Genomic DNA, 27,011 nt, shown 5'->3' on the forward strand with positions numbered 1-27,011 from the left:
ATACCATATACATTCAACATCTCGAGCGGGGCAACTATGCCATCCCAAGATATACCATATACATTCAACATCTCGAGCGGGGCAACTATGCCATTCCGAGATATACCATATACATTCAACATCTCGAGCGGGGCAACTATGCCATTCCGAGATATACAATATACTGCAACATCAACATGCTGATCAACAGGAAGTTCTTAGTTGTCACTAGTTGAGGCATTAGAACTCGTAACAGAATGGGAAGATATCGCATTCCCGACACATGAGTTATGAGTCGAAGAGTATTGTGTCGTGAGATCATCGTGCAAGTCTCACTTCAAATCATGCGCTGTCGGAGTTCGAAGCCCATTCTGCGCTGAGCTAAAAATTAGCTGTAGGATGGCGTTTTGTTGGAAGTGAACTGTCCATCATTCCCTTCTGTGGGTTCAGTCATCAACAACAACATCATGTCTATCAAGGTCGCTCTTCTCGGTGCTTGCGGTGGTATCGGACAGCCTCTCGCTCTTCTCTTGAAGCTCAACCAGAAGATCTCTGAGTTGTCTCTCTACGATATCAAGCAGGCCCGTACTCCTTGCGCTGGTGTTGCTGAGGATTTGAGTCACATCAACACTCCCGCTGAGGTTAAGGGTTACGCTGGTGAGGAGGAGATCGAGGCTTGCCTTACCGGCAGCGATATCGTCATCATCACCGCCGGTGTCCCTCGTAAGCCTGGTATGACCAGGGATGATCTCTTCTCGATCAACGCCGGTATCGCCGCTGGTCTTGCCAAGAACTGCGCCAAGTATGCCCCTAAGGCTACTCTGTGCATCGTCACCAACCCCGTGAACTCTATCGTTCCCGCTTGTGCTGAGGTCTACAAGCAGGCCGGTGTCTTCAACCCTAAGAAGCTGCTCGGTGTTTCCCTCTTGGATACCGTCAGGGCCGAAACCTTCGTCGCCAAGGAGTTGAAGGCTGATGTCAACGAGGTGACTATCCCCGTCATCGGTGGTCATGCTGGTGTGACCATCATGCCTTGGTTCTCTCACTCCACTCCTAAGGTTGACTTCGATGAGGCTACTCTCACTGCTTTGGACAACCACGTTCAGAACGCCGGTACCGATGTTGTTAACGCCAAGGCTGGTGCTGGATCTGCCACTCTTGCCATGGCTTATGCCGCTGCTGAGTTCGCTGATGTTGTCATTCGTGGCATGAAGGGCGAGAAGGCTTCCGCTTCCGTCTTCTTCAACGAGCCCTATGGAGATGTTCAGTTCTTCTCTTACTTGTGCGACTTCGGACCTGAGGGTGTCTCCAAGGTCTACCCTATTGAGGGTTTGAGTCAGCACGAGGCCGGCAGACTTGAGGAGGTCATCACCAAGCTGAAGGTTGATGTTCAGAGGGGTATTGACTTCGCCAACAAGCAGTAGAATGCCTACTTTGTGATTATTTGAGTACTACCCTGTAACGAGTGCCTGCACTCAGGGGCCAATTGAGCACAGACGGCACATTTTCAAGACGTGTTCCGTAATCTACTGTTCTTGTGTTCTGTGAATTGATTTCAAGTTGAGTGACTCCAAATGTTGTGAAGTGTGCCGCCTTAAGATACCCTCTACGCGATACGTTCCGGAGGACAATGCGATGGGAAGATCCGTTTCGCAGGATCACGGGAAGATAAGATGTATCCCGTATCATCCAAACTAGTTACTTGGGGAAGGCCTGTAGACTTCACCACAAGAGCTAGGCTAGTGATGTGAATTGTAAATTAAGCGGGTGCCAGAAGAGCTGCGACAACTGCCCATGGAAGAGTATATGTTACCAACATATTGACGATCAGAGGGTTGGACTTGTTGAAGATCCGAAGACCAGTGTATGGATATGTCATCAGTTGTTGAAGCTCCGACGGGAATGCGTGTAACACTTTCTGATATCTTTCAGGAATAATTCTTTCCCGTTCAGCGATGTCGCGCGCTTTTATGCTAGAGTATGGTGAATAACAAACATATTTTCACTGTTCGAATCGGTTGCAACATTTCCTGCGAAAATACAATTCATAAGCTTTGAGAATTTTTGGATCGTTCACTTTTTGTCAGCTCCTGTGTTCGTCCTTAGAACTAGTGCAGCTCAGTCGTTCTAGCCGGCGAGCCTCGGGGAGCCACTATCTGTAGTCAGTGACGATTGGTCATCGTCGTTATATAAGCAATCATTGGTCATTAATCTTTCGAAAACATGTCATTATTCAAGGTCGCTCGCTTTTCTCGGTGCTCGCGGTGGTATCGTGCAGCCGCTCGCTCTTCTCTTCAAGCTCAACCAGCAGATCTCAGAGTTGTCATTCTACGATATATAGAGCAGGCTCACACATCTTATGCGTGACCAGAGATGTGGTCTGACCGATGTGGTCTTCGTGCAAGACCGATGTGGTCTCGGACTCGCATTAGGAAAAGCCTCTCTATGGCTTCAAAAACGTAGGAGGAACTATGATAACACATTGATCATAGAAAAATCGTGGCGAAATCGACAGTGTATTGTTATGCATCAAGAACGAGAGAAGTGAATGCGTCAGTTGAATGGTCAGTTATCCAATCGTTCTTCAACTCATCCAAAACTATATAAGGGGTCGCAGATAGTTAATATACCTTTTGCATGCAGCCGTCCCTCGCCTGATAGTCGCATTTTCGCACAGCTATGCTGAGCTCTAAGGAAGTTGTGATGATGTTACGTATCGCGTATGATACCAATAACAGCTATTGTCTACTGGCACAAGATATTCAGCGCTAAGCTGATCCGTGTCTTATGGAACTTGAGAACATCCTGTAATCATATACTTAATAGCAGGTGTTTTTCTTACAATCATGTCATCATTCAAAGTCGCTCTTCTCGGTGCTTGCGGTGGTATCGGACAGCCTCTCGCTCTGCTCTTGAAGCTTAACCAGAAGATCTCTGAGTTGTCTCTCTACGATATCAAGCAGGCCCGTACTCCTTGCGCTGGTGTTGCTGAGGATTTGAGTCACATCAACACTCCCGCTGAGGTTAAGGGTTACGCTGGTGAGGAGGAGATCGAGGCTTGCCTGACTGGCAGTGACCTCGTTATCATCACCGCCGGTGTTCCTCGTAAGCCTGGCATGACCAGAGATGATCTCTTCTCGGTCAATGCTGGTATCGCCGCTGGTCTTGCAAAGAACTGCGCCAAGTATGCCCCTAAGGCTACTCTGTGCATCGTCACCAACCCCGTGAACTCCATCGTTCCCGCTTGTGCTGAGGTCTACAAGCAGGCCGGTGTCTTCAACCCTAAGAAGCTCCTCGGTGTTTCCCTCTTGGATACCGTCAGGGCCGAGACCTTCGTTGCCAAGGAGTTGAAGGCTGATGTCAACAAGGTGACTATCCCCGTCATCGGTGGTCATGCTGGTGTGACCATCATGCCTTGGTTCTCTCACTCTACTCCCAAGGTTGACTTCGATGAGGCTACCCTCACTGCTTTGGACAACCACGTCCAGAACGCCGGTACCGATGTCGTTACTGCCAAGGCTGGTGCTGGATCTGCCACTCTTGCCATGGCTTATGCCGCTGCCGAGTTCGCTGATGTTGTCATTCGTGGCATGCACGGCGAGAAGGCTTCTGCTTCCGTTTTCTTCAACGAGCCCTATGGAGATGTTCAGTTCTTCTCTTACTTGTGCGATTTCGGACCTGAGGGCGTCTCCAAGGTGTATCCCATTGAGGGTTTGAGTCAGCACGAGGCCGGCAGACTTGAGGAGGTCATCACCAAGCTGAAGGTTGATGTTCAGAGGGGTATTGATTTCGCCAACAAGCAGTAGGACCTCCAGTTCTTCGTCATTTCTGAATATTCCCTTGTAGTGAGTGACTCTCAAGAGTCAATCCTATCGCGAGTGCTCGTTGTTGAGAAGAGTATCAGAGTTTGGCATTGTCGTGTTCTATGAGGGACCAAGTTTGGGTAAAGGCGTCTAACTAGGTAAGCATCGATCGGAGTGTCTAAATCATCTCTTTCGACGCGTTACAGAGAGGAAGCTTGGCCTCAAAAGACTACTATGGAGGTGGGAAGATCTCCTAAAGGTTCGATCACTGCTATACACAGTTGGTTCCTCTCAAACTGTGATGGATTTCCGACGGTTAGATGGATAATATGAGATTCGATGTTTCACAAGTATCACCATACAGGTTTTCGTGAATAGCGAATGAACGTACATCCGCTACCGTTGAAATTCACCGAAATATCAATCATGGAAAGGGGGTCTGCCTCAGCACCTCCATGTTCTCCATTGCAGTGTTACATGCGTGTAACGATGTCAGCATTTCTGGTCTTTCTCTCGCCCAGCGGTGTCGTACGCCTTATGATCCCCTCAGAAGTATGGAATCATCGTGTCGCACCTGGGCGAACATACCTTTCGCATAGAACCGTTCTCGTTCTGACAGTCATTCCTTCGTACGTCTTCGCTGAACTCTATGAACATTGTGCGGATGATCATACCTATTGTTTATGATAGCACTAGCTACCATTGTCTATTGGCACAAGATCTACAGCGCTAGGCTGAACCGTGTCGTATGAAACTTGAGCATATAGTGTAGTCATCTATTTAACAGTATTTGTTTCTTTTACAAGTATGTCATCATTCAAAGTCGCTCTTCTCGGTGCTTGTGGTGGTATCGGACAGCCTCTCGCTCTGCTCTTGAAGCTCAATCCGTTCATTTCTGAGTTATCTCTCTACGATATCAAGCAGGCTCGTACTCCTTGCGCTGGTGTTGCTGAGGATTTGAGTCACATTAACACTCCCGCTGAGGTAAAGGGCTACGCTGGTGAGGAGGAGATCGAGGCTTGCCTTACCGGCAGTGACCTCGTTATCATCACCGCCGGTGTTCCTCGTAAACCTGGTATGACCAGAGATGATCTCTTCTCGGTCAATGCTGGTATCGCCGCTGGTCTTGCCAAGAACTGCGCCAAGTATGCCCCTAAGGCTACTCTGTGCATCGTCACCAACCCCGTAAACTCCATCGTTCCCGCTTGTGCTGAGGTTTACAAGCAGGCCGGTGTCTTCAACCCTAAGAAGCTCCTCGGTGTGTCCCTCTTGGATACCATCAGGGCCGAGACCTTCGTCGCCAAGGAGTTGAAGGCTGATGTCAACAAGGTAACTATCCCCGTCATCGGTGGCCATGCTGGTGTGACCATCATGCCTTGGTTCTCTCACTCCACTCCCAAGGTTGACTTCGATGAGGCTACCCTCACTGCTCTGGACAACCACGTTCAGAACGCCGGTACTGATGTCGTTAACGCCAAGGCTGGTGCTGGATCTGCCACTCTTGCCATGGCTTATGCCGCTGCGAAGTTCGCCGATGTTGTCATTCGTGGCATGCAGGGTGAGAAGACGTCCGCTTCCGTTTTCTTCAACGAACCCTATGGAGATGTTCAGTTCTTCTCCTACTTGTGCGATTTCGGACCTGAGGGTGTCTCGAAGGTTCATCCCATCGAGGGTTTGAGCGACCACGAGGCCGGCAGACTTGAGGAGGTCATTACTAAGCTGAAGGTTGATGTGCAGAGGGGTATCGATTTCGCCAACAAGCAAGAGTAAGCTCGACTCTGTCCGCCATTAGAGTGAGGGATGTACTTTCTCGTGCCAAAATTCTGGCGAACATACATCCATCGCTGTAACCTTATGCACAGCAAAGTTTGTTGGCAGTAGAGTTTGGTAATAGTAGTAGAGTTAAGCGAACCCTACCTTGGAGTGGTAATTTTTATTATCCAACCAATCCTTTGCTATTGTGTTGCCCAGTGTAGGGAGAGGCAGGTATACGCTCACCGAATCACCTGTTGAAATGCAATCATCAGTGAGTTGCACTCATTCGATCATATCCCTAAGTGAAGTAGCTTGTCCATCGATCACGCCTCATGCAAAGGTAGAAGAAGTGTGGTTTAAAGTTCTCTTTATGCTGCAGGTTGGTGATTGTCCGAGTGTGAGATGGAGCTTTTGTCATCGATATGTTCACTCACAAAATTCCAGGAGTATCGAGACTGGCACAGACCGTTTGGCCTGGTCCTGTCGATCACAACCCATAACTTTGAGTCATTGAACATGAGTAGGATGTTTTGGATTTGAGCTAGATAAGCACGGACCAGCTTGTCCAACCTCAGGCGGGTAGGTCAGGAGACCACACGAGCTTCGGGCATCGGCTTGGTCGATCCGTAAGCTAGACGAAATCACTTCGTCACGAAGGCCCCCGATGCAGACATCAAGGCCCAGTTCAACAGAGAGTTGAGGTCCTCAACTTGGGGCGTAAGGGGAGTGGTCATCGATATTCAGTTGCGAGGTAGCATTTGCCGCTCTATCAGACTCGGGTTGTTAGTAGCAAACGTGCAACAGCAAGGCTCTCAAAGCCTGGTTCTGAGTTACTGAGTGGCAAACTGCAGAGTGACTGACGCCCCGGACTGCTGGAACTACACCATCAACGAAGAATTGGCAGCTCTTGTTGCATCCAAGCTCGCCACGAGGAAGGGGGTGAGAGCTTCCTCAACCGAGGCATACCAGCTTCCTTCCATGGGGAAACCATCTGGTACCAGATAGGCAACACCCTGTTAGACGTAGCAGACTCTGCTAAGTAGACCTGGCAGTGTCGGTGGCGTGCACCCCTCACCGCTGCATCTTTCCCTGCAAGGGACTCACAGTCAGGGGTTATGTAGTGTTTGACCGGTTTCGATTAACGTAGCATATCGTCAGCAGGTAAGATGAGGCTACAGTACATCGGGGAGCCTCGTAGAGGCGCTGTATAGTACAAGACTCTTGGAACAAGAGTAAACCTCGTAATTGGGTAGGGAATCTTCTTTCCCTGGGATTAGTCCCCGGTTCGATTCCCGGGTTGGACATTTTTCCGTCAAAAATTGTTTTCGCACATATTCCTTGAAGCTGTGGGCGTACCTTTACAAATTCTCTGCAGACATCGGAGCGAATAGGACTCGTTCGATCCGTCTGATCCCCTCGGACGATCGGTAGTTCAGTCAAAATAATTCGTCAAGCACGCACGCACGCACGCACGCACTCACGCACGCACAATGCGAAAGTGCCTGTTGTTGCGGTTTATGCTCCAAAATGATTCATCTCAGACAAATATTGCTTCGAAGGGGTTGGGGAATAAGAGTCCTATCATAAGACAATTGTTGGAGCTTGTTCAGAGGAGTGCCCCTTATTATCGGGGTGAAAGTTATGACTCATAACTTATGAGCGTCGGCTAAGGTGAGGGAGGAGCCTCCAACGGTATATATGAAGTTAGACGTCCATGATGAGCTGTTCGACCAGCTCGACAAACCAGGTTTGTCTAACCTAGTTTGCTACTGTGTCGTTCACAAACAAGGCACTTGGAAAGTGATGAGGGTTCTCACATGCATTGTTCGTACATTTATCAGAATAAGGCTGACGCCAGAAGCTTATCTCAAACAAGTTGACTAGATATTCAAGGGGAAGCACATGAGCTGACATCTGACCGAGGACTCGGCCGGATACATGTCTATGGTGTTTTTTCGTTAGATGATGGCTTTGTTGATAGTGTTTGAGGCAGTTGGGATGGACGCAAAGCTTCTCTGATTTTGTGCATCTTCATGTGGGGCCTATATCGAGTGGAACTGATTCATTTCGGACCGCAATCCTATGGAGGGAGAATCCGCAAGATGCAGACCGTCTGCGCCAGACGTGACCTGCGCACAAGGCCTTGTGCGCGCCACACAGATGTTGTTGACGGCTTCACGTGACGTACTCCAATGGTGCTACTGTGCTGGGGTCAGCAAGTTTTGATGATGGAAAGTGTAAATGATGTGCTATCTTAAAGACCACCTTTTCATTCGGTGAAGATGAGTGTCGATTTTCGAGCACTACTAGTTCTTGGGCTTCGTGACGGAGGGTGGAGCCCGCTCGCCCATCACTGAGAGCTCGCACTTATTATTGTTTAGAATTCGATCTTTCCGACGACTATTGTCTTCTTTCGTAGTTTCCTGCGTATCTCTGAATGCCGAGGAAACTATTGATAGTTTGCTCGTTTTCTGGGTCTTCTGAGACGCTTGCACGCACTCGTGACGCGAAGTGATAATGTCACTTCGCGTCATGAGTCCGTGCAACAAATGTCACTGTGACATTTGTTGCGGTATACGCTCCGCAAGTATCCACGAGTTCACAGCAAATCACCCTCAGGGAGTGAGTCCAGAAGGCGCTAAAGGTAGATACCCCAGTGTTTTGGGTGGTTCATTATAGTTACGTCGTCCCTTCAAGAAGTTCCTGGATCGTAGTTTAGATTAAGCTTCGTGAATGAGAACTCTCCTGCTCACCCTCGTCCACGCTGTTCTCGCGCACTCTAAGTGTGACCCTTCAAAGCGCCCACAACTACCTGAAGTAGCTCAGGACATGCTGAAGCGAACCATTCGCTTGGACGGTGTCCCGAGCGATCAAGAAATCTCCAATGCTCCTAACTGTCAACGAGTTAAGCGTCTGGTGAACGAGAGTGCCTTCGGGTACCTCTTTCCGTTGGCTAATCAAGGCAAAGGCATGGGTAAGGGACCTTACTCCTATGAAAACTTCCTGAAAGCTGTGGCGAAATGGCCGAAGTTCTGTGATGACGGCGGACCCAACAATGGCGATAAAGACGAGATATGTATACGAGAGCTGAGTACAATGTTCGCCCATTTCGTTCAAGAGGTTGGTGCTCATAACCCAAGTAGTCAATACCCACAATGGCGACAAGGCCTTTACTATTATAGGGAGGTCAATCCGGGCTGGAATTACTGCTCGAAATCGCCTAAGTGGGTCGAAGACAGGTTTCCATGCTCTCCTGGCCAATCTTATTCTGGTCGCGGCGCTAAGCAAATCAGCTATAACTATAACTATGGGCCTTTCTCAGTGGTCATCTATAATGATACTGAAAATTTACTTTCTCACCCGGATGGTGTTATCACAAATGAAGGCGGTTGGCTTGCTTTTGCCAGTGCCATCTGGTTCGACATGACTCCACAGACTCCCAAGCCGTCGATTCACGATGTTATCACTGGCTGGTGGAAACCCAATAGCGACGACCTTGCTGGGAACAGGAACCCAGGCTTCGGTGCAACTGTTATGATAACTAATGGCGGACTTGAATGTGGTCATGCGAGCAAACAAGCAGATAATCGTGTGGCATACTACAAGGCGTTCTGTGACTACTTCCGCATTTCTCCAGGCGAATACATTGACTGTGTGGCCATGAGAGCATTCGACGCTAAGTCCTCGGCTGCCACTCAAGAGTACTGGGATTATGCAGACTGGCTAAGTAACTGTCGATTGGTGTCATACCAGGCGGCTTTCTCTATCTTCGAGGATCCCGCTGACCCGGATGTGCCCTACTGTGGCTGTATGAATATGTACGCCTCGTGAGGCGGGCTCTATCGCATCTATCTCCATGATTTAGCCTTGAGGTCAAACTTTTACGACGGACATTTTTTTTATAAGATGAACGCTGGTGTCTGTCGATGAGGTACTTTTCGTTCGGTCTTCTTCGACTTAACGAGATGCTGCAAAGTTCACTCAGCAAACATCTCAGTGGTTGTCTCGTTTCATACGTATCAGCCAGCTGCAATGAGGTATTTATGATCACTGATACTAGGATATGACTTTTATCATATGAGTCATAACCGCACAAAAGCCGGTAACAGGTTAGCTCGTGGCTCTCATTATTAGTGCTCGAACATGATGGTGATAGCAGTTATACTCGCACAGTCTACACGGCGAGATATTCCATTTTTGCCGTTACACTGTTTCCCAGTAAATATTTTCTGCTCACATTATCATCATGTTACCGGTTGACTGTTTGCATCCCTCGTAGAGGTCATCTTCTTCCATTGAAGGTTCCAACTCGTGTTACTGTATTACGAGGATAGTTTATCGGGATGATGGAGTCATAACGGTTCACTTGATAAAACTGATCCCTCGAGAGCCAATGTGCATCGATGCGAGTCTAACTAAGCCGTGTTGTCGGCGTTGGACTTTGAACTCTCACAAACACACGCTACATCTTGGAAAATTTCTTGGAAAACAGTCTTCGAAGTCTAGCGAAAATATGCATCACTGTGTCACGATGAGTCGACAATGACTGCCACCATTTGCTGCAATCGTGTCGACTCAGATGGGTCAACGACTTGGAACTACGCAATATACTCGTCTGGTCCCTTCGTAGGGTTCTACATCGATATGAGTTTCACTGATCCGTTACTCAAACGTCCACACACAAAACTATTATTTCGTTTTTCCCTTGATTACGGCTCCTATTGATCAAAGGTTTACCGAAGCTCGACTTGTACAAACTCAACCAGTATCGGATTGTGAACAACATCTCAACTATGTTCGCATAGTCATGCATGGCACAACTGACCTTCTCTAACATTTCTTATCATGACGCATCAATCAATTGTTGTGTATAACGAGAAGTAGCATCCTGAAAATTCGATTTCGTCTCCGCGATTGGTTTCAATGTACATACCCTGATCCAATCATGCACACTCTTCTTGATATCTCCTTGCGACCTGACAACCTTCTCCCGTGCATCGGCTAGCATAGCCTCGACTCCATTCTGCTGGACACTGAAATGAGTCAATCACTGACCACTATTTTTTCCGTTCATGTGTCACATCTGATTCCGGTCCATCTCGATACTAAGAGCCTCGAGTTCGGTCAGCCTCCGTCTTAGTTCGCCCGATATAGTCTTGGAGGTGGCCCTGTGGTCCTCGATGGCTTGCAGTATCTACACTACATGCTGTATAGCGATCGCTGACATTATCACCCCTTACCGCATGAGCCCTGGCCGTAGCACTCTTGGCAATCTCAGTCCCCCCGATCCTGAATACAAGAATCCACAAGGGTACGGCAACAGGGCGACGAGATCAGTCACAAGCTTACGATGAGTGAGAGAGCTGCTCTGAAGACAGCCGAGTAGCGTCGTTCAAATCGTGGCGTATCCCATTCACAGTTTCCTTAGTCTCGTTCATGAACCTGACCACTTACTAAATGCTCACCAACACCGAGCTCTCCGTCCCCACCCTTCCGTCAGCGTGACAAAGGTCTTCACGACATCATCGAGGCGTGACACACGATCAAGATTTACGCCATGTGTTCGAGCTATCTCTCGTTGCATCGCCTCATTTGAGGCGCTAAAGGTGGACACACCTCAACAGGAATGCAACTATTGATAATTTACTGTGCATTGTGAGAAAGAGCCCGCAGCTCGTTGCCACTGACATGGCCAAACATGGCAACCGTCCCTGCCGCCGACTCGAGGTCCCTAGCATTCTCGGCCAGATGTGACCCATCGCTTCCTGAAAGCAATGACAGTGGGCTGAGAGGGAGTCTATTGGTACGTCTTACTAGCTTGCTGAGCAGTCGCGATGGACATGTCGTACATCTCGTGATCGAGGTTCCCTGACACCGCACGCCTCGTCGAGCGCTGTGTGTGGGAGGTTCTTACCAGATTTACGCGCTGCATTAGCGACACTCCCCCTAAGGTTGTAGCCGACCTCTTCCGCCCCCTTGCCGTGGGCCTTCCGAGCCTCCTAGAAGGGTATAGCAATTGCCACTATTCTGCACTACTATTCATAGCCCACCTCTAGTCCTTTCGCGATGTCACCACGGAGATCACCAACTATTGCATCGGCGTGTTGGGTGACGTTAGTCATATCGCCCTCAACAGCTCGAGTTCCGCTCAACTCCGAGTTGTCCACGGCCCTGTAAGAGAACCACATACGCCCCTTCACAAAGGAGTTCCTTACCCTGTTGCCACCATCAACCTGTGGATGATATCCGCCACTCCTATCACTTGATTCGCATTCTGTTCCTGTGCCTGCAGGCCACAGAGCTCACAGGTGACCACCTCCCAGCACAGTCCTACCTTGTCGCTCTTCCCCTCAGTCTGAGCTCGCTCAGCTTCCTGCCGTTTAGCCAACGCCACCAATTGCATGATCGCATTAGTATGCTGAGCCACACGCATCAACATGCGACTGAGCCGGCACCACACAGTAGTACCTCCTTGATTCGCCTTTCGTGCTCGGCCTGCTCTCGGATACGCAGCACCGCCCTCAGCTGTTCCACCATCTTCCTCAACACCTCCTGGCCGTAGAGAAAGTCGTGCTTAACGCCCATCGCGCTTTTAACCTGCATGAGCCGCATGAGACCAGCAGCGGGAATACCTCCAACACCATGCCTCACCATAGCGGCAGTGATATTCCTAAGGCCATGCTGAAGGCCTCTCGTAACATCAGCGATCGCTTGGCCGTTCACCGACACCACACGCGAGAGTTTCTTATGCAAGTCCTTGACCTCTTCGGAATCCTCCCCCATCGTATCTGCCACACGTCCAGGTACCCACTTTCCACTTAGAAAAATGTTACCTATAAAGTGCTTGCCCAGCGCCACCATTTTCTTCTTGTGCGCTTCGGACTCTTTAGTTAGCTCTGATTCCTCCGACATCAGCCGAGCATCCAGCTGAGCGTCTCCAGTAGTGAGCTTGTGCTGTATATCGCTCAGCGTCGCGTACTAAGCAAGCGTATTGCTAAGGAGTAACCAACGTGAGTCGACCTACCATCCTCTGGGCTGAGACCCCCTCCATATCAGAGCGGTCAAGCAATGCCTTCGTCTCGGTGTCCAAGTAGTGCTTCATCTGGTCCGAGGTGTAGCGGCTCCACTTAGTCGACTGGTCGGCCAGGTCCAACAGGTACCTACCATAAGCACGATGGTGAAGACAAGGAGCAGTATGCAATACTTAGAGTCGGAAGCATCGACGTGCTGCAGTAGGCTGCCCATAGTCTGAGCGAGCCGGTTCTTAGAGATCTCCATTTCCGCCCTGTTGGCTTGAAGCTTGGCCCCTACCAACCATACAATACTACCACCTCCAACACCCATCGACCGTACCTAGCCTTCGGACATCATCATCAGACGCCGCCACTATCGCCTTCGTCTGAGCGCTGCTGGCCTCGACATCCCGTACCTCTTGGATGAAAGCCCGCAGTAAGTCGGGTATTTTAGCCTGAGAACAAGTGTACTACTATCACCCCCATATAGACTTGGTCCTACTGTGGTGTTCCGTTTGGCATCATCGACCAGCCGATTCAGCAAGGCGCTCACGTCCTTCCGAGAATCAGCAGATATCACCGTGGACCTAACAAGGGCCACTGCTTCCTACCCAGTGGTGCCTCCGAGGGACCTTACCGAGCCCATTGAGTCTTCAGCGCCTCTTCATTCCGCGCGGCCATTTGCGTTAGCAAAGTCGACAGAGCCCTGAACAGCCGAGGTGTATGCTCCCCCTGTGAGCCTGACCGCGCGCCACGAAATTCTCACCCCAGGGCATTATTTCCTCTGCCCGCTAGCTTCACGAGCTGCTGCTTCAATCTGTTCATCCCCACCGTGTTGCTCGTCAAGGCCACGTCCGAGCCTCTTATCGCCTTCCCAAGATAGCGAATGTCCTTGAGAGCATCCACCGAAGAGGTTCCAATAAGGGCAAGGAGCTCATTGTGGGCCTGGTCGTCCTCCTTCAGGCTCTCCAGAAGCTCTTTCAGGTCGCTCGATTTTTCACTCGAAAGATCCCCCTGAAAATTGAGAATTTCGTGGCGCGTGACACGAGAAGAGGTGAACTAATTGTTACTACCATGATTCCACTGAGAGCCTCTTTGCCTCTCTCTATGTTCGCCTTCCTAGTCTTAGCGTTTTCGTATCCAACCTTCTCGATACGGCCCGAAACACTGTGACCCACGCTCTTCAACGCTTCCTCCTTACGGAACATCACGTCCCTCAAATTTCCTTCTACCACTCCTTCCGAATTTCTCAGCGCCTTGCCAGCGCCCTCCACCTCGGGTTTCAACTTCACCTCCAGCTCGCGAATGAAGTTCCGGAGCTTAGTAGTATCACCACTCAACGCCTGCTCGAAAGCAAGAGCGCCCTCCCTGCTTTTCAATGCTACTGCCGCCAGATCAGCCTCAATACTGTTGGCCTCACTACGGGCATCTCCTTCGAGACCCTTGGCCATCATCATCAGCACCTTCTCAGCAGTCGCCGAATCCTGTCCCAGTGCCTCCCAAATTTTGGACAGTGCATCAGCGTCAGTTGAGCCCATGCGCTTGACGAGCTCCTCTTGAAAGCCGATATCCTTCTGGAGCTCCAAAGTGATCCTATTTTGGGCCAGCACCGCCCTCGCGTCCTCCTGGGAGAGCCGACCCATGCCATGCTGCATCTTCTCGAACAGATCACTGAGGGCCTTATCGTTCAACTTGCCCACACCTTCCAGACCAATGCCAGCAGCGGCAATCTCTGCCGTGAAGTTCTTCTGCGCATCGGCGGTGAGAGTATTGAAAAACTGACAGTAGCATGATGACCCAAGATTTGACAACATGCTTACCTGACTCGACCGGGACAACTTCCCCTGCATTTGGTTTGCCTCTTGCTCGACTCTGATATCCCCAGCGCGCTTCGCAGCCTTCACTTTCTGATTCAGAACTGCTCGTTCCCTCAATGTCATCTGATCCAAGTCCTTGATAAGATTCCTGAGAATAGTGACCATGAGCTCTCGCCCGCCGCCCTACGCCGTGGTCTCTTACACATTGAAGGTCCTCATGCCGGCTTGCCCTTTGGAGAGGATCTCCTTTATATCATCACCAGCATCGTCGAGCCCAGCTGAGATCTCAGCTGAGCTCTTATCAACCTAAATCCAATCATAGAACCCATACCACTCCATTGCTAAATCCTAGAGCCTTACCACACGCCCTGTCTTAGCGATGCCCCTGTCGACCACAGCAACATCTCTCACTGAACTTCGCTGACTGGCCGCTACCCCGTTGGTCGCCGCCTGAATGAATAACATCATAAAGCCTCAGCCCGAGCCACCTCTGCCGCCTACCTTCACTCTCCTCCCCATAGCGTCATCCAGACCGTAGCTGTTGACCACCATGTTATTACCAATGCGCTTCAACATGGCATCCACCGATTCTTGCACCTGCTACTGTCGTTACCACTCCTCCTCCTCATCTTCCTCCCCTCCTACCGAATCAATCTTCGACGTGAACTTGTCCTTCGACAGCCTTATTTCTTGCGCGCCGTTCTTCTGGAGCTCCTTTAGGTTATCGAATAAATTGGACATAGTACTATCCTAAACGACCACAACACAGTACATATGGACCCACTACTGCGTCGGCCGCCCCTTACCAGCAGTTTCCCGATAGAGACCCCGGCGGGCTTGACCTCATTCACTTGACCAATAAGGCCCGTATCAGAACCTCCTCTACCTTCAATAACGTCCTCCACTTTAAATCTGATCGAGACGCATACTCAACCATGAGCAACAACACTATTACAGTCGGCCTTTGAAGTCCACCAACTTTTCCCTAGAGTCGGCCGCGTGCAACATTCCTCGATCAGTGACCTAAACCCAACCAATGTCCAACAGTCCGAAGTGCCACCCCTACCGGTTCCAGCGAGCTATTGAGCCGCAGCTGCATCCTTTCCAAAGCCTCAAACTTGGCATGGAGACAATCATCATTGCAGCTGTCTCCTGCCAAGACAATTACACGCCCCACCTCCACCCTCTACCTCCCCCCTAGTTACCTGGTTCCAAGTTCCTCACTGTTATCGGGTCCGTACCGTTCTCGCTCAGAATCTCTAAAACGCCTTGCTCGTCTGCTTGTGCTCCCAACGACTGCAAAGATATGTCCTCCTCAGTGGTCGGAGCACTAGCAGCCGCGATGACCGGAGCAGTGGGCGCCGAAACGACCGGGGCAGTGGCTATCGAAGCACTAGGAGGTGACGCACTAGCCATGGGCATAGCCCCAGGCCCAGGGGCCCCCATCGACGTGCCCGAAGTGTCGTCCATGGGCATGCTCACTCCGGCATCAGAACTGGAGTCAAGCGACTCAGTACCATCATCTGTTGAGTCAGCATAGTCATCATCTTGACCACTGGCCAGATGCAGGACCACCACTGCCACTAATACCCACCGATAGAGAATCTTTGATATTGACAATGTGGTAAGGGGTAATGGCTAAGATAACAAACTCAGATCATCACCCCGAGCTCAACAACAGGCAAGGATAGAGAGAAACACCTTAGCATGAGGAGTAGTAGTGTTTGCCTCCGCCGAGAGCGGCGAAAGCTTCCCGACCCAGCACCTCAGCGCTGAGCCTTTCACATTCAATTACGCAGAATACGGCGCGCCAGGAGAACTGGACGAACGCAGTCTAGACGAGCTTCGCTTGACTAAAGGACGAGGACATGACTCTACACTGGATGAGGCCGCCCCCATAAGAATTCCTGCTGCTGCTGGACAGTCGCTCGTTGTCTTAACCTCGGGGGATTTCCGCATTGACGAGGATCTCCGGATTGACGACGTGGTCGAATGTACGGCCTAAGCATCACTACTGTCAGGCACAAGTACATTAGCGTTGAAATATATATCTGAAGAGCTCGGTGATTTCCCAACCGAGTTCCGAGATGACTGAGGAGTGCTTCCCAAAACTGCCTCGCTGTCATCTCAGAAGTTGGAATTTCTCAGAATTTCAGTCCTTATTAGCATGCATGTGCCATGGACCAACGTTGGCCAAGATAAACCATGTGTGTATTCGCCCACCTCAAGAGTGTCATGCCTAAGGCTCTCTGGCGAGGCCGTAGACGCTCCTGCCGGGGTTGTAGACGACGTTGAAGCCGCACAGGGGGACGACTTGGTAGGCTGAGGCGGCCCACAGGGGTCCACACCAGGCCCAACCCGTGCCCCCAACTACCGGTGATATTTCATTCAATCGGCGCCGAATGTCTCTCCTCTCGGGCCTGACCTCCAACAGTCCACTATCCGTGATCACCCTCCATTCCTACTCTAGAACCGCCAACGCCCTCTTTAATAACGATCGTTGCTCCACGTTAGGCTGTGTCCCATGTAGTGACGGTCGAGGAACGCGCAAAACCTTATACACCACTACCGTCACCGCAATGTAGGAATATATGTACATGGTCAACCACATATGCTGGTGACACTACGAAAATTCTGAGGAAATTTACGAGAATTATCATCACTTTCTGTGCACTTCTACCCAAATTCCTACGTAAACTTCTGAGCTCATCCTATTCTAACACCAGAATAGTACGATCCCCAGCAGAAGCAGCAGCATCACCTCTTCTCGACTCAGTGGCGTAGTATAACAAGGCCGATCAACTGCACGCGTGAACATCACTAAAGAGATAACTAAAAGCCTGCCCCTCCTATTAACACACACCAGGCCGCCACACTGTCTACTCAGAAACATCTTTATCCACTTCTCCAACACTTTTCCAAGTATCTCTGCATTTTACCTCCGAAACGATCTCGCGCTGGCACAAGACTAGCAGTGCACGTTCGACAGGGTTGACCCGAACCTACCTGGACTGCGTTCACCAACTCATCCTCAGCCTCCACAAGGTTGAAGGATACTATTATCTGCAGCGGAGCGAAGCGCTTCGACAACAGCCTGACATAATGACCTCTAGTGGAGCCCTCCTGTTATTGCTTTCCATCTCTACTTGGCCATAGTGAGACCAACATTCTGCTGGTCCATGTCCAAGGCATCACTCGCCGTCCCCTGCATGCCTGATCATCAAGACTCCTCTTATTATCACCACCAATGTGGCGGTCACTCACCAACAGCTAGGCTCTCCACATTGGACGGCGCAGCACCGTCTACAACCAGTATCGTCAAACTACGGTCAAGTAGAGTGTACCTGCCGGGTCCAAGCAGCGTCCGCTCTACCACACGTTACACGAATACTCCTCAACTCCTCCTCCTCCTACTACTACTACTACTACTACTACTACTACTACTACTACTACTACTATTACTACTACTATCACTACTACTATTACTACTACTACTACTACTACTACTACTACTACTACTACTACTACTACTACTACTACCCAACCTTATTACACAAAAGAGACCACTGCTTGCCCAAAGAACTTCACCACCTTCGTTCGTACAACCACCTCACCAGCTGCGACCATGAGGACAATGACCAAGGTAACTCTGCGAAACACCGTCAGCTCGATATCAAGATTTACCCAACAAAACACTCAATGTTGTCGAAGAAACGTGAGAGAACCAATGCTCAGAATTGAAAGCCGTCGAGAGTAACAGTGCTCAACTCTCCTTGATCAGTAACCGATATTATGCACGAATACTACATCCTACCACTCCACGCGCTTCGCTCCGCTATTTTTAATCATTTTAAGCGCCCCAAGAAGCACCAGCAGCGCCATTCGCACTGTAATGAACATCCTTCTTCAAAGCATAGGACACACCATTTAAACAGATAGGCTTTAAACCAGCGTTGAGCTCGGCAGCCGAATGCGAAATCACCTGTACACAACCCTGACGTCCTAAGTGCCTCCAGTCTTTCACTACATATTGTTTGAGCATTTCCTGGACCTCCTTATTGCCACCACTAAGAGCCTCCAACGCCTTCATGTTGAAGTGAGGGCCCATACGGGTGATGGTAACCGTGACCGAGTTGTCCTTGTCCGTATCGAGCTTCTCCGACACTATCGTTACCTAGCATCACCTTTGCCAGTAGTACAAGCGTCCATCCCGACCAACCTCATGACCCTGCAGGTCCTTAGCGTTCATCAAGGGCCTCCTCAGCAGACGGTCAATGTACTCAGACTTCTTCTCTAGAACCTCATTCACCTGAGCCCAGCCGATCCTTCCTAGTGAAGTCTTCTAACACACTACCTCCTTCACAGCCGAGGTGGCCCACATCTCCACTGGATCGTCTTGCTGTAAGCCTACCTCCTTACGGAGCTTCTGGACCTGCATCCAACGATACAGACGCCTAGCATGGCAAAGTACATACCCTGTTGGTGATCTCCCTGGCCAAGGCGAACTGGAGAAGGTCCTCATCCTTGGTAAAATCTAGGATGACCTAAATTAACATCAGTCGCTTGCCAGCAGCACACCCATGAGCCAGCACTCACAGTGACATCCGCCTGACTTGTAGCCTCGAGATTAGCATCCCCGAGATCCTTGATGATGTGGGTCACAGTGATATGCTCAGGCGTGAGATCGAACCCCTGAATCTGAAGGACGACGATCACAACAATCTTCCTCTCGAATGAACTCACCTGTATGGAGTTGGTGTTCTGAAACTCCCTAATCTGAGCTGGAGTCATCGACTTGATCTGAAACCAACAACAGTGGAGGAGTTCATATGCAATAGACCTCATAACCCTACATCAGCCACGACCTTTTTCATCTGCTTCCCCACCAAGCCACCAAGCGCCCGGAAATTGGGAGCGACCTCAGTGGCCAGCATGCTTGTATCGGAGGAGGTCTCCAAGTTCATCACCTACAATGCACAACCATAGACCAACCATCAGATAGGGTACAGCCTACATTGAGCTCATCCTTAACGTAGCTCTCAAGCCTGTTGATATCATCGAGATAGGCCTGGTCCTCAGCGATGACCCGAATGCGACGAAGAGGCGTCTTGAGACTAACCGTACGATGGTCACGCAACTGAATGGTGGACCAATAAGACGGCCAACTCCCCTCAGCTGATGGTAGTCTGTCCTACCAAACGGCCCATAGTCACAACAGTCTGCACACGGTTAAGGGCGGTAACAATCGCTGGATCCAAGCCTTGGACGTCAGGGTCGGGCATCATAACCTACGACTCGGTCGTGGGGACCAACACCATCACCAAGGGGGCCTACGAAATGGACACTCCTCTCCTTCCTAGGATCCTCATCGGGAAGAGCCAATCGCAGATTCTGGTAGATGAGCTCAGTGATGAATGGCGTGATGGGAGCCAGAACAATCGTCAGATCAAGCAGGACCTAGACGGAAAAAACTTCGCTCCGCTGTAAAAAGATGCCATTTGCTTACATCGTACAGAGTATTCAGACTTTCCAGAGTGTTCTGCATGTCGATACCACCGCGCATACGGTCACGATTCATACGTATGTACCAGTTGGTGAGGTCGTCCAAGAATGACACCAACCTGAACGATTCCACCATCACCCGGACCATCCGAGCTCAATAATCACACGACGCCAATAAGAAAATTGCGCCCAAAAATCAGTAAATTCTTGTCGGTTTTTATACACTCCTACTTCAAGTCGTGTGTCACTCCATGCAATAAGGTAACTCCTAAGCTCAGCATTCCAGCACTCACTTGCCAACGATGTTATACAGCCTATAGGCTTCCAGCTCCGTCCTGGTGTACTTAAGGAGCTCCTGGGAGGCGGCGTAAATCCAGTGGTCAGTGGGGTTGCTGGACTCATGAATATACTAAGACGACCGCGTCAATCTCGACATTGTTGGTGAGCAGAAAAACAACTTACCGTTCGGTCAGGGCTGAACTTGGTGTTTTCCTGCTTTTCAAAACGGCAGGTTTCCTGGACCAGGAACCTATACGCGTTATAAAGAGGTAAGAAGACCTCTTTCACTGTGTCGCGAACCCCCTCCTCGCGGAACTTCAAAGGCTCAGCGCGCACCACCGGGGAGTTGCACATGTACATGCGGACCTAAACCACAACCAGCGCCCTGAAATCAGACCACGAGTCGTGCTCAAGCTCACCGCATCAGCACCATAACGATCAAACACCTCGGTCGGGTCCGGGTAGTTCTTCAGACGCTTTGACATCTTCTTCCCATCGGCCGCCAGAATCTGCCATACTCCACTACTCCGCTATCTACTCAATCGAGATTGCCTACCAGTCCGTTAACAACCAGATTCTTGAAAGCAGGCTCATCGAAGAGATGCGTAGCAATGACCGTCATCGTGTAAAACCAACCACGGGTCTGATCGAGACCCTCCGCGACGAAATCAGCCGGGAAGTTCTTCTCGAATTTCTCCTTATTTTCAAAGGGGTAATGCACTTGAGCGTAAGGCATCGAGCCCGACTCAAACCTGCGCCATAGACCACCTCTCCCGAACCATTCCTCCACTACACCCTCACCAGCAATCGAAGACCTCATCCACCCTATGTAGGTAACCACGGCCAGTCTTGCTAGGGATCTTAATGTCGTCAATGAAGTGCCTACATACTCATCAACTCACACTATCACAGACCTGCTATCACCTGTGTATGTCGGGGACGGGATGGCCAGCGTACCGCTCCAGCTCAGCTACACTACCAATACACACTACCTCCTGAAAGTCATCAGAAACCCAAATAGGAATCGGAGTACCCCAGTATCTGAGAAACCGGACCTACCTTCACCATCCTAACACCGCCCTACTACCTATTCCGAGACACACCCCAGTCACGAGCATCAGCCAACCAGTTTCTAAATCGACCCTCTTGAACGTGGCGTGGTACTAATAATAATAAAAAATCCCCACCAGACCGCCACATCGAATCTACCCCAGGCAGACTTCTCATTGTTCGCAAGGAGCTGATCGCGGACCTCCTCAACCTTGATGAACCACGAGCCGATAGCACGGTAGATCAAGGGCGTATCCGATCGCCAACAATGAGGGTACGAATGAATCTAAAGCAACCAAGTCATTTGCCTCCCATATGCCCTACCCCAATTTACTTCCATGCCGTTATGGAGCAATAAGCCGCGTTTCTTCAGATCTTCCTTGATGTGCTTATCAGCCTCCTTAACGTGCATTCCCTGGTAGGGTGGCACCTGCCCACACACGCCCATACCTGACCGCCACTGCGAACCTACAAGCCGACCTCATCCGTGAATCGACCAGACTCATCGAGAGGAAGGTTCATGTCAGTCCCGTCTTGTGATATGATACCGTTCTTAACACACGTCTGGTAATCATCCTCACCAAATCCAGGCGACTAAAATGAAGTAAATAAGTAACTCCCAAGAAGTAACAACACACCGACGGCAACCCACCTGATGGACCAGCCCAGTACCACTATCAGCCGTAACATAGTCGGCAGAGAGGACAGTCCATGTTTTGCCAGGACGCTCATGCTTCTTAAAGAAACTGACATCACCATCATCAACCCACCACCTGATAGGCCCTTACTCGAAGGGAGGGACATAGGGGATGCCCAAAAGGTCAGTCCCGAGAAGAGTCTCCTCGACCTCGACGTCCGTCTTCTCGTTCAACTTCAAGCATTTGTAAATCCAAGCCGCCCTGTCCTTTGCTAAGATGTACTCACAACCTACACATGAGGCCACTCAACCTTCCCATACCCTCAGACCAATACCATTTTTCTTATTGATGACCCTCAAATACGTAAACCGGGGATTAACAGAGATTGCCTGGTTGGAAGGAAGTGTCCACGGTGTGGTAGTCCAAATAAGCAAATACCTACCAACAGACGCATTGACCCTGCCCTAAAGGGACTGCCCTTCAAGCCTACGAGTTCTCCTTATCCTTGCGAGGGAACGCTACGATGATCGATGGGTCACTGACATCCTTATAACCTTGAGCAACCTAACCCGACAACGGCAGTTTCCTCATTGTGAATTCTTCAGCCCGTCACCTCGAAGTTGGACAAGGGCGTGCAGAGGGCAGTGGAGTAAGGCATAACGCGGAAAGCCCTATAAACCAGGCCCTTGTCAAAAAGCTGCTTGAAAACCCACCATACCTAGAAGCAGCTACCGTTTCCACGCGGTCAACCTTGCCCAGTGTAAACTTACACTCTCCATGAAGTTACGGTCCATGGTTTTGTAGTCGTTATCGAAGTCGATCCACCGACCAAATCGTGTAACGATCTGCCTCCACTCCTTAGTGTACCGCGTAACGATCGAGCGACACGCTTCGTTGTAGCTACCAGCAAGAGCTCCCGTTGCTGCTCCCCATCCCCCTTCCTGAGTTTATTACTTAGCAATACCCCACTTCATGACGTCGGCCTTGGAGCCTATGTTATAGTCTTTATCGATCTCGTGCTCCACAGGGAGGCCATGGCAATCCCATCCGAACCTCCGCTCAACGTGATGACCGGTCTGATGGGCGTAACGCGTCACAACATCTTTGATGGTACCTAGGGGCTCTCTATCGATCAACGGACCCTCCCCTCTGTTGCCCTACCGGCAAGGATGTGACCATAGTGAGGCAGGCCAGTCGCGAAAGGCGGACCATCGTAGAAAACATACTCGGGTTTTCCCTGGCTCATCTTATTGGACGTTTGAAAAGCATCGATTTCATCCCAGAATGCAAGGACTCTCTCCTCTTCCTTTGGAAAGGATGGCTTTTCCACGACAGGCTCGAACGTATACCTACTGCCACCGCTACTATGAGAAGGTGTGGCGTGTCAATGCTACTTCATATCAATATGCTTTTGTTTCCGATTTGACTGTGTTACCAAGGTTCTAGTTATTCCAAGCTGAGGACGGCCACAGTAGTACAGGGAGCCAAGCGAGGAACGACGGTGAAAACAACTAATAAGCATCAACGCTTACACCCCATCTGCGGTCGTATCAAAATGAGCACTCGCTTCGCCGTTGCGATCGATCGCCAGGAATTTAGCGCGCGCCCGAAAAATAGTATTCTGCGCAGAAAGGTGATGGCCCGTGGGCTTAAGCTTAAGCAGGCCCCAAGCCTGGCCCCAAAAAAAATCTCGCCCGCCCTTGTAATCTATAATAAGTAGGAGGCGCCTGCGGCGCCGCCTAAAGCATAATCTCGAGTTAGACCTTCTGTAGCGCTCCAACTATCAATGTATGTTGTGGACACACTGATGTTGGCTCAATATTGAGTTTTCCGATGGCCCTCGTCATCCCGAGTGTCAGATTCTCCCGAGTAAGACCTTCTGTAGCGCTCTAACTATCAATGTATGTTGTGGACACACTGATGTTGGCTCAATATTGAGTTTACCTATGGCCCTCGTCATCTCAAGTGTCAGATTCTCTCGAGTTAGACTTTGTGTTGCGCTCTAACTATCAATTGACTTTGATCAATGAACTTTGGTGTCTAGAATATTATATCTGTGGCTGTTCTGATACAGTTCAAGTATACACCCAAGTTCCGTGAACTAAAGAATTGGGGAGCGTGGACGGAGCTTGACCGTCAATGTCAACGATTGCTGTACTTCGGTGTCTCGAATATCATATTTGTGGCTATTCTGATACAGTTCAAGCATACACCCAGATTCTGTGAACTATAGAATGGAGGAGCGTGGACGGAATTTGACCGTCAATGTCAGCGATTGCTGAACTTCGGTGTCTCGAATATCATATCCGTGGCTATTCCCATACAGTTCAAGCATACACCCAGATTCTGTGAACTATAGAGTGGGGGAGCGTGGACGGAATTTGACCGTCAATGTCAGCGATTGCTGAACTTCGATGTCTCGAATATCACATCCGTGGCTGTTCTGATACAGTTCAAGCATACACCCAGATTCTGTGAACGCAAGAATGGAGGAGCGTGGACGGAGTTTGACCGTCAGTGTCAGCGATTGCTGAACTTCGGTGTCTCGAATATCATATCCATGGCTATTCCCATACAGTTCAAGTATACACCCAGATTCTGTGAACTATAAAGTGGGGGAGTGTGGACGGAATTTGACCGTCAATGTCAGCGATTGCTGAACTTCGATGTCTCGAATATCACATCCGTGGCTGTTCTGATACAGTTCAAGCATACACCCAGATTCTGTGAACTAAAGAATGGGGGAGCGTGGACAGAGTTTACCCGTCAATGTCAACGATTGCTGAACTTTGGTATCTCGAATATCATATCCGTGGCTATTCTGATACAGTTCAAGCATACTCCCAGATTCTGTGAACTATAGAGTGGGGGAACGTGGACAGAGTTTGACCGTCAATGTCGACGATTGCTGAACTTCGATGTCTCGAATATCATATCCATGGCTATTCCCATACAGTTCAAGTATACACCCAGATTCTGTGAACTATAAAGTGGGGGAGTGTGGACGGAATTTGACCGTCGATGTCAGCGATTGCTGAACTTCGGTGACTCGAATATCATATCCGTGGCTATTCTGATACAGTTCAAGCATACACCCAGATTCTGTGAACGCAAGAATGGAGGAGCGTGGACGGAGTTTGACCGTCAGTGTCAGCGATTGCTGAACTTCGGTGACTCGAATATCATATCCGTGGCTATTCTGATACAGTTCAAGCATACACCCAGATTCTGTGAACGCAAGAATGGAGGAGCGTGGACGGAGTTTGACCGTCAGTGTCAGCGATTGCTGAACTTCGGTGTCTCGAATATCATATCCATGGCTATTCCCATACAGTTCAAGTATACACCCAGATTCTGTGAACTATAGAGTGGGGGAGCGTGGACGGAATTTGACCGTCAATGTCAGCGATTGCTGAACTTCGGTGACTCGAATATCATATCCGTGGCTATTCTGATACAGTTCAAGCATACACCCATATTCAGTGAGCTATAGGATGGGGGAGCATGGACGGAATTTGACCGTCAATGTCAGCGATTGCTGAACTTCGGTGACTCGAATATCATATCCGTGGCTATTCTGATACAGTTCAAGCATACACCCAGATTCTGTGAACGCAAGAATGGAGGAGCGTGGACGGAGTTTGACCGTCAGTGTCAGCGATTGCTGAACTTCGGTGACTCGAATATCATATCCGTGGCTATTCTGATACAGTTCAAGCATACACCCAGATTCTGTGAACGCAAGAATGGAGGAGCGTGGACGGAGTTTGACCGTCAGTGTCAGCGATTGCTGAACTTCGGTGTCTCGAATATCATATCCATGGCTATTCCCATACAGTTCAAGTATACACCCAGATTCTGTGAACTATAGAGTGGGGGAGTGTGGACGGAATTTGACCGTCAATGTCAGCGATTGCTGAACTTCGATGTCTCGAATATCACATCCGTGGCTGTTCTGATACAGTTCAAGCATACACCCAGATTCTGTGAACGCAAGAATGGAGGAGCGTGGACGGAGTTTGACCGTCAGTGTCAGCGATTGCTGAACTTCGGTGTCTCGAATATCATATCCATGGCTATTCCCATACAGTTCAAGTATACACCCAGATTCTGTGAACTATAAAGTGGGGGAGTGTGGACGGAATTTGACCGTCGATGTCAGCGATTGCTGAACTTCGGTGACTCGAATATCATATCCGTGGCTATTCTGATACAGTTCAAGCATACACCCAGATTCTGTGAACGCAAGAATGGAGGAGCGTGGACGGAGTTTGACCGTCAGTGTCAGCGATTGCTGAACTTCGGTGACTCGAATATCATATCCGTGGCTATTCTGATACAGTTCAAGCATACACCCAGATTCTGTGAACGCAAGAATGGAGGAGCGTGGACGGAGTTTGACCGTCAGTGTCAGCGATTGCTGAACTTCGGTGTCTCGAATATCATATCCATGGCTATTCCCATACAGTTCAAGCATACACCCAGATTCTGTGAACTATAGAATGGGGGAGCGTGGACGGAATTTGACCGTCAATGTCAGCGATTGCTGAACTTCGGTGTCTCGAATATCATATCCATGGCTATTCCCATACAGTTCAAGTATACACCCAGATTCTGTGAACTATAGAGTGGGGGAGCGTGGACGGAATTTGACCGTCAATGTCAGCGATTGCTGAACTTCGGTGACTCGAATATCATATCCGTGGCTATTCTGATACAGTTCAAGCATACACCCATATTCAGTGAGCTATAGGATGGGGGAGCATGGACGGAATTTGACCGTCAATGTCAGCGATTGCTGAACTTCGGTGACTCGAATATCATATCCGTGGCTATTCTGATACAGTTCAAGCATACACCCAGATTCTGTGAACGCAAGAATGGAGGAGCGTGGACGGAGTTTGACCGTCAGTGTCAGCGATTGCTGAACTTCGGTGACTCGAATATCATATCCGTGGCTATTCTGATACAGTTCAAGCATACACCCAGATTCTGTGAACGCAAGAATGGAGGAGCGTGGACGGAGTTTGACCGTCAGTGTCAGCGATTGCTGAACTTCGGTGTCTCGAATATCATATCCATGGCTATTCCCATACAGTTCAAGTATACACCCAGATTCTGTGAACTATAGAGTGGGGGAGTGTGGACGGAATTTGACCGTCAATGTCAGCGATT

At 49.8% G+C, this 27,011-nt stretch overlaps 7 protein-coding genes across 7 annotated transcripts; 4 read left to right on the top strand and 3 right to left on the bottom strand.

The window, feature by feature from the left end:
• Nucleotides 1–446: 446 nt before the first annotated feature.
• Pmar_PMAR001158 (malate dehydrogenase, putative) lies at nucleotides 447–1,503 on the top strand (the record flags this gene model as incomplete). The annotated part of the gene is made up of 1 exon (XM_002780518.1): nucleotides 447–1,503. One exon carries the CDS (start codon nucleotides 447–449, stop codon nucleotides 1,401–1,403), a length of 957 nt encoding a protein of 318 aa, XP_002780564.1. The 3' UTR covers nucleotides 1,404–1,503.
• Nucleotides 1,504–2,825: 1,322 nt separating this feature from the next.
• On the top strand, nucleotides 2,826–3,785 carry Pmar_PMAR001159 (malate dehydrogenase, putative; the record flags this gene model as incomplete). Its single annotated transcript, XM_002780519.1, has 1 exon — nucleotides 2,826–3,785. One exon carries the CDS (start codon nucleotides 2,826–2,828, stop codon nucleotides 3,783–3,785), a length of 960 nt encoding a protein of 319 aa, XP_002780565.1.
• An 804-nt stretch (nucleotides 3,786–4,589) lies between these two features.
• Pmar_PMAR001160 (malate dehydrogenase, putative) lies at nucleotides 4,590–5,552 on the top strand (the record flags this gene model as incomplete). The annotated part of the gene is made up of 1 exon (XM_002780520.1): nucleotides 4,590–5,552. One exon carries the CDS (start codon nucleotides 4,590–4,592, stop codon nucleotides 5,550–5,552), a length of 963 nt encoding a protein of 320 aa, XP_002780566.1.
• A 2,814-nt stretch (nucleotides 5,553–8,366) lies between these two features.
• On the top strand, nucleotides 8,367–9,800 carry Pmar_PMAR001161 (Endochitinase 3 precursor, putative; the record flags this gene model as incomplete). Its single annotated transcript, XM_002780521.1, has 1 exon — nucleotides 8,367–9,800. The coding sequence occupies one exon, from the start codon at nucleotides 8,367–8,369 to the stop codon at nucleotides 9,366–9,368; it is 1,002 nt and encodes a 333-aa protein (XP_002780567.1). The 3' UTR covers nucleotides 9,369–9,800.
• A 580-nt stretch (nucleotides 9,801–10,380) lies between these two features.
• Nucleotides 10,381–15,843, bottom strand: Pmar_PMAR001162 (Rootletin, putative; the record flags this gene model as incomplete). Its single annotated transcript, XM_002780522.1, has 30 exons — nucleotides 10,381–10,425; nucleotides 10,471–10,570; nucleotides 10,619–10,731; nucleotides 10,778–10,826; nucleotides 10,887–10,979; nucleotides 11,027–11,137; nucleotides 11,185–11,302; nucleotides 11,352–11,405; nucleotides 11,452–11,536; nucleotides 11,588–11,708; nucleotides 11,753–11,823; nucleotides 11,872–11,955; nucleotides 12,006–12,325; nucleotides 12,371–12,515; nucleotides 12,562–12,697; nucleotides 12,742–12,844; nucleotides 12,891–13,005; nucleotides 13,053–13,137; nucleotides 13,188–13,256; nucleotides 13,317–13,564; nucleotides 13,624–14,328; nucleotides 14,371–14,515; nucleotides 14,570–14,673; nucleotides 14,728–14,817; nucleotides 14,869–14,964; nucleotides 15,013–15,117; nucleotides 15,174–15,279; nucleotides 15,323–15,390; nucleotides 15,434–15,519; nucleotides 15,573–15,843. The coding sequence occupies 30 exons, from the start codon at nucleotides 15,841–15,843 to the stop codon at nucleotides 10,381–10,383; spliced, it is 4,041 nt and encodes a 1,346-aa protein (XP_002780568.1).
• Nucleotides 15,844–17,509: 1,666 nt separating this feature from the next.
• On the bottom strand, nucleotides 17,510–17,994 carry Pmar_PMAR001163 (hypothetical protein; the record flags this gene model as incomplete). The annotated part of the gene is made up of 3 exons (XM_002780523.1): nucleotides 17,510–17,580; nucleotides 17,632–17,711; nucleotides 17,921–17,994. 3 exons carry the CDS (start codon nucleotides 17,992–17,994, stop codon nucleotides 17,510–17,512), a joined length of 225 nt encoding a protein of 74 aa, XP_002780569.1.
• A 77-nt stretch (nucleotides 17,995–18,071) lies between these two features.
• Nucleotides 18,072–23,340, bottom strand: Pmar_PMAR001164 (hypothetical protein). Its single transcript, XM_002780524.1, has 31 exons — nucleotides 23,231–23,340; nucleotides 22,998–23,185; nucleotides 22,791–22,950; nucleotides 22,607–22,736; nucleotides 22,450–22,554; nucleotides 22,327–22,400; nucleotides 22,171–22,274; nucleotides 21,987–22,125; nucleotides 21,851–21,944; nucleotides 21,679–21,792; nucleotides 21,533–21,628; nucleotides 21,358–21,484; nucleotides 21,236–21,311; nucleotides 21,073–21,189; nucleotides 20,950–21,030; nucleotides 20,705–20,900; nucleotides 20,568–20,657; nucleotides 20,332–20,514; nucleotides 20,163–20,278; nucleotides 19,874–19,988; nucleotides 19,702–19,824; nucleotides 19,563–19,655; nucleotides 19,382–19,504; nucleotides 19,221–19,334; nucleotides 19,111–19,167; nucleotides 18,964–19,065; nucleotides 18,843–18,911; nucleotides 18,722–18,799; nucleotides 18,587–18,676; nucleotides 18,395–18,541; nucleotides 18,072–18,349 (listed from the first exon to the last, which is right to left on the bottom strand). Exons 1-31 carry the CDS (start codon nucleotides 23,233–23,235, stop codon nucleotides 18,218–18,220), a joined length of 3,438 nt encoding a protein of 1,145 aa, XP_002780570.1. The 5' UTR covers nucleotides 23,236–23,340; the 3' UTR covers nucleotides 18,072–18,217.
• Nucleotides 23,341–27,011: the final 3,671 nt, after the last annotated feature.

Source organism: Perkinsus marinus (genome assembly GCF_000006405.1).
Source record: "Perkinsus marinus ATCC 50983 genomic scaffold scf_1104296944404, whole genome shotgun sequence".
In the NCBI taxonomy this organism is placed as follows: domain Eukaryota; phylum Perkinsozoa; order Perkinsida; family Perkinsidae; genus Perkinsus; species Perkinsus marinus.

Coding starts and splice junctions, on each gene's coding strand:
- Pmar_PMAR001164 (XM_002780524.1), bottom strand. Junction 21,629..21,678: donor CTGGTCGATTCACGGATGAG/GTCGGCTTGTAG, acceptor GTGTGTGGGCAG/GTGCCACCCTACCAGGGAAT. Junction 18,350..18,394: donor AGGAAATGCTCAAACAATAT/GTAGTGAAAGAC, acceptor GGTTGTGTACAG/GTGATTTCGCATTCGGCTGC.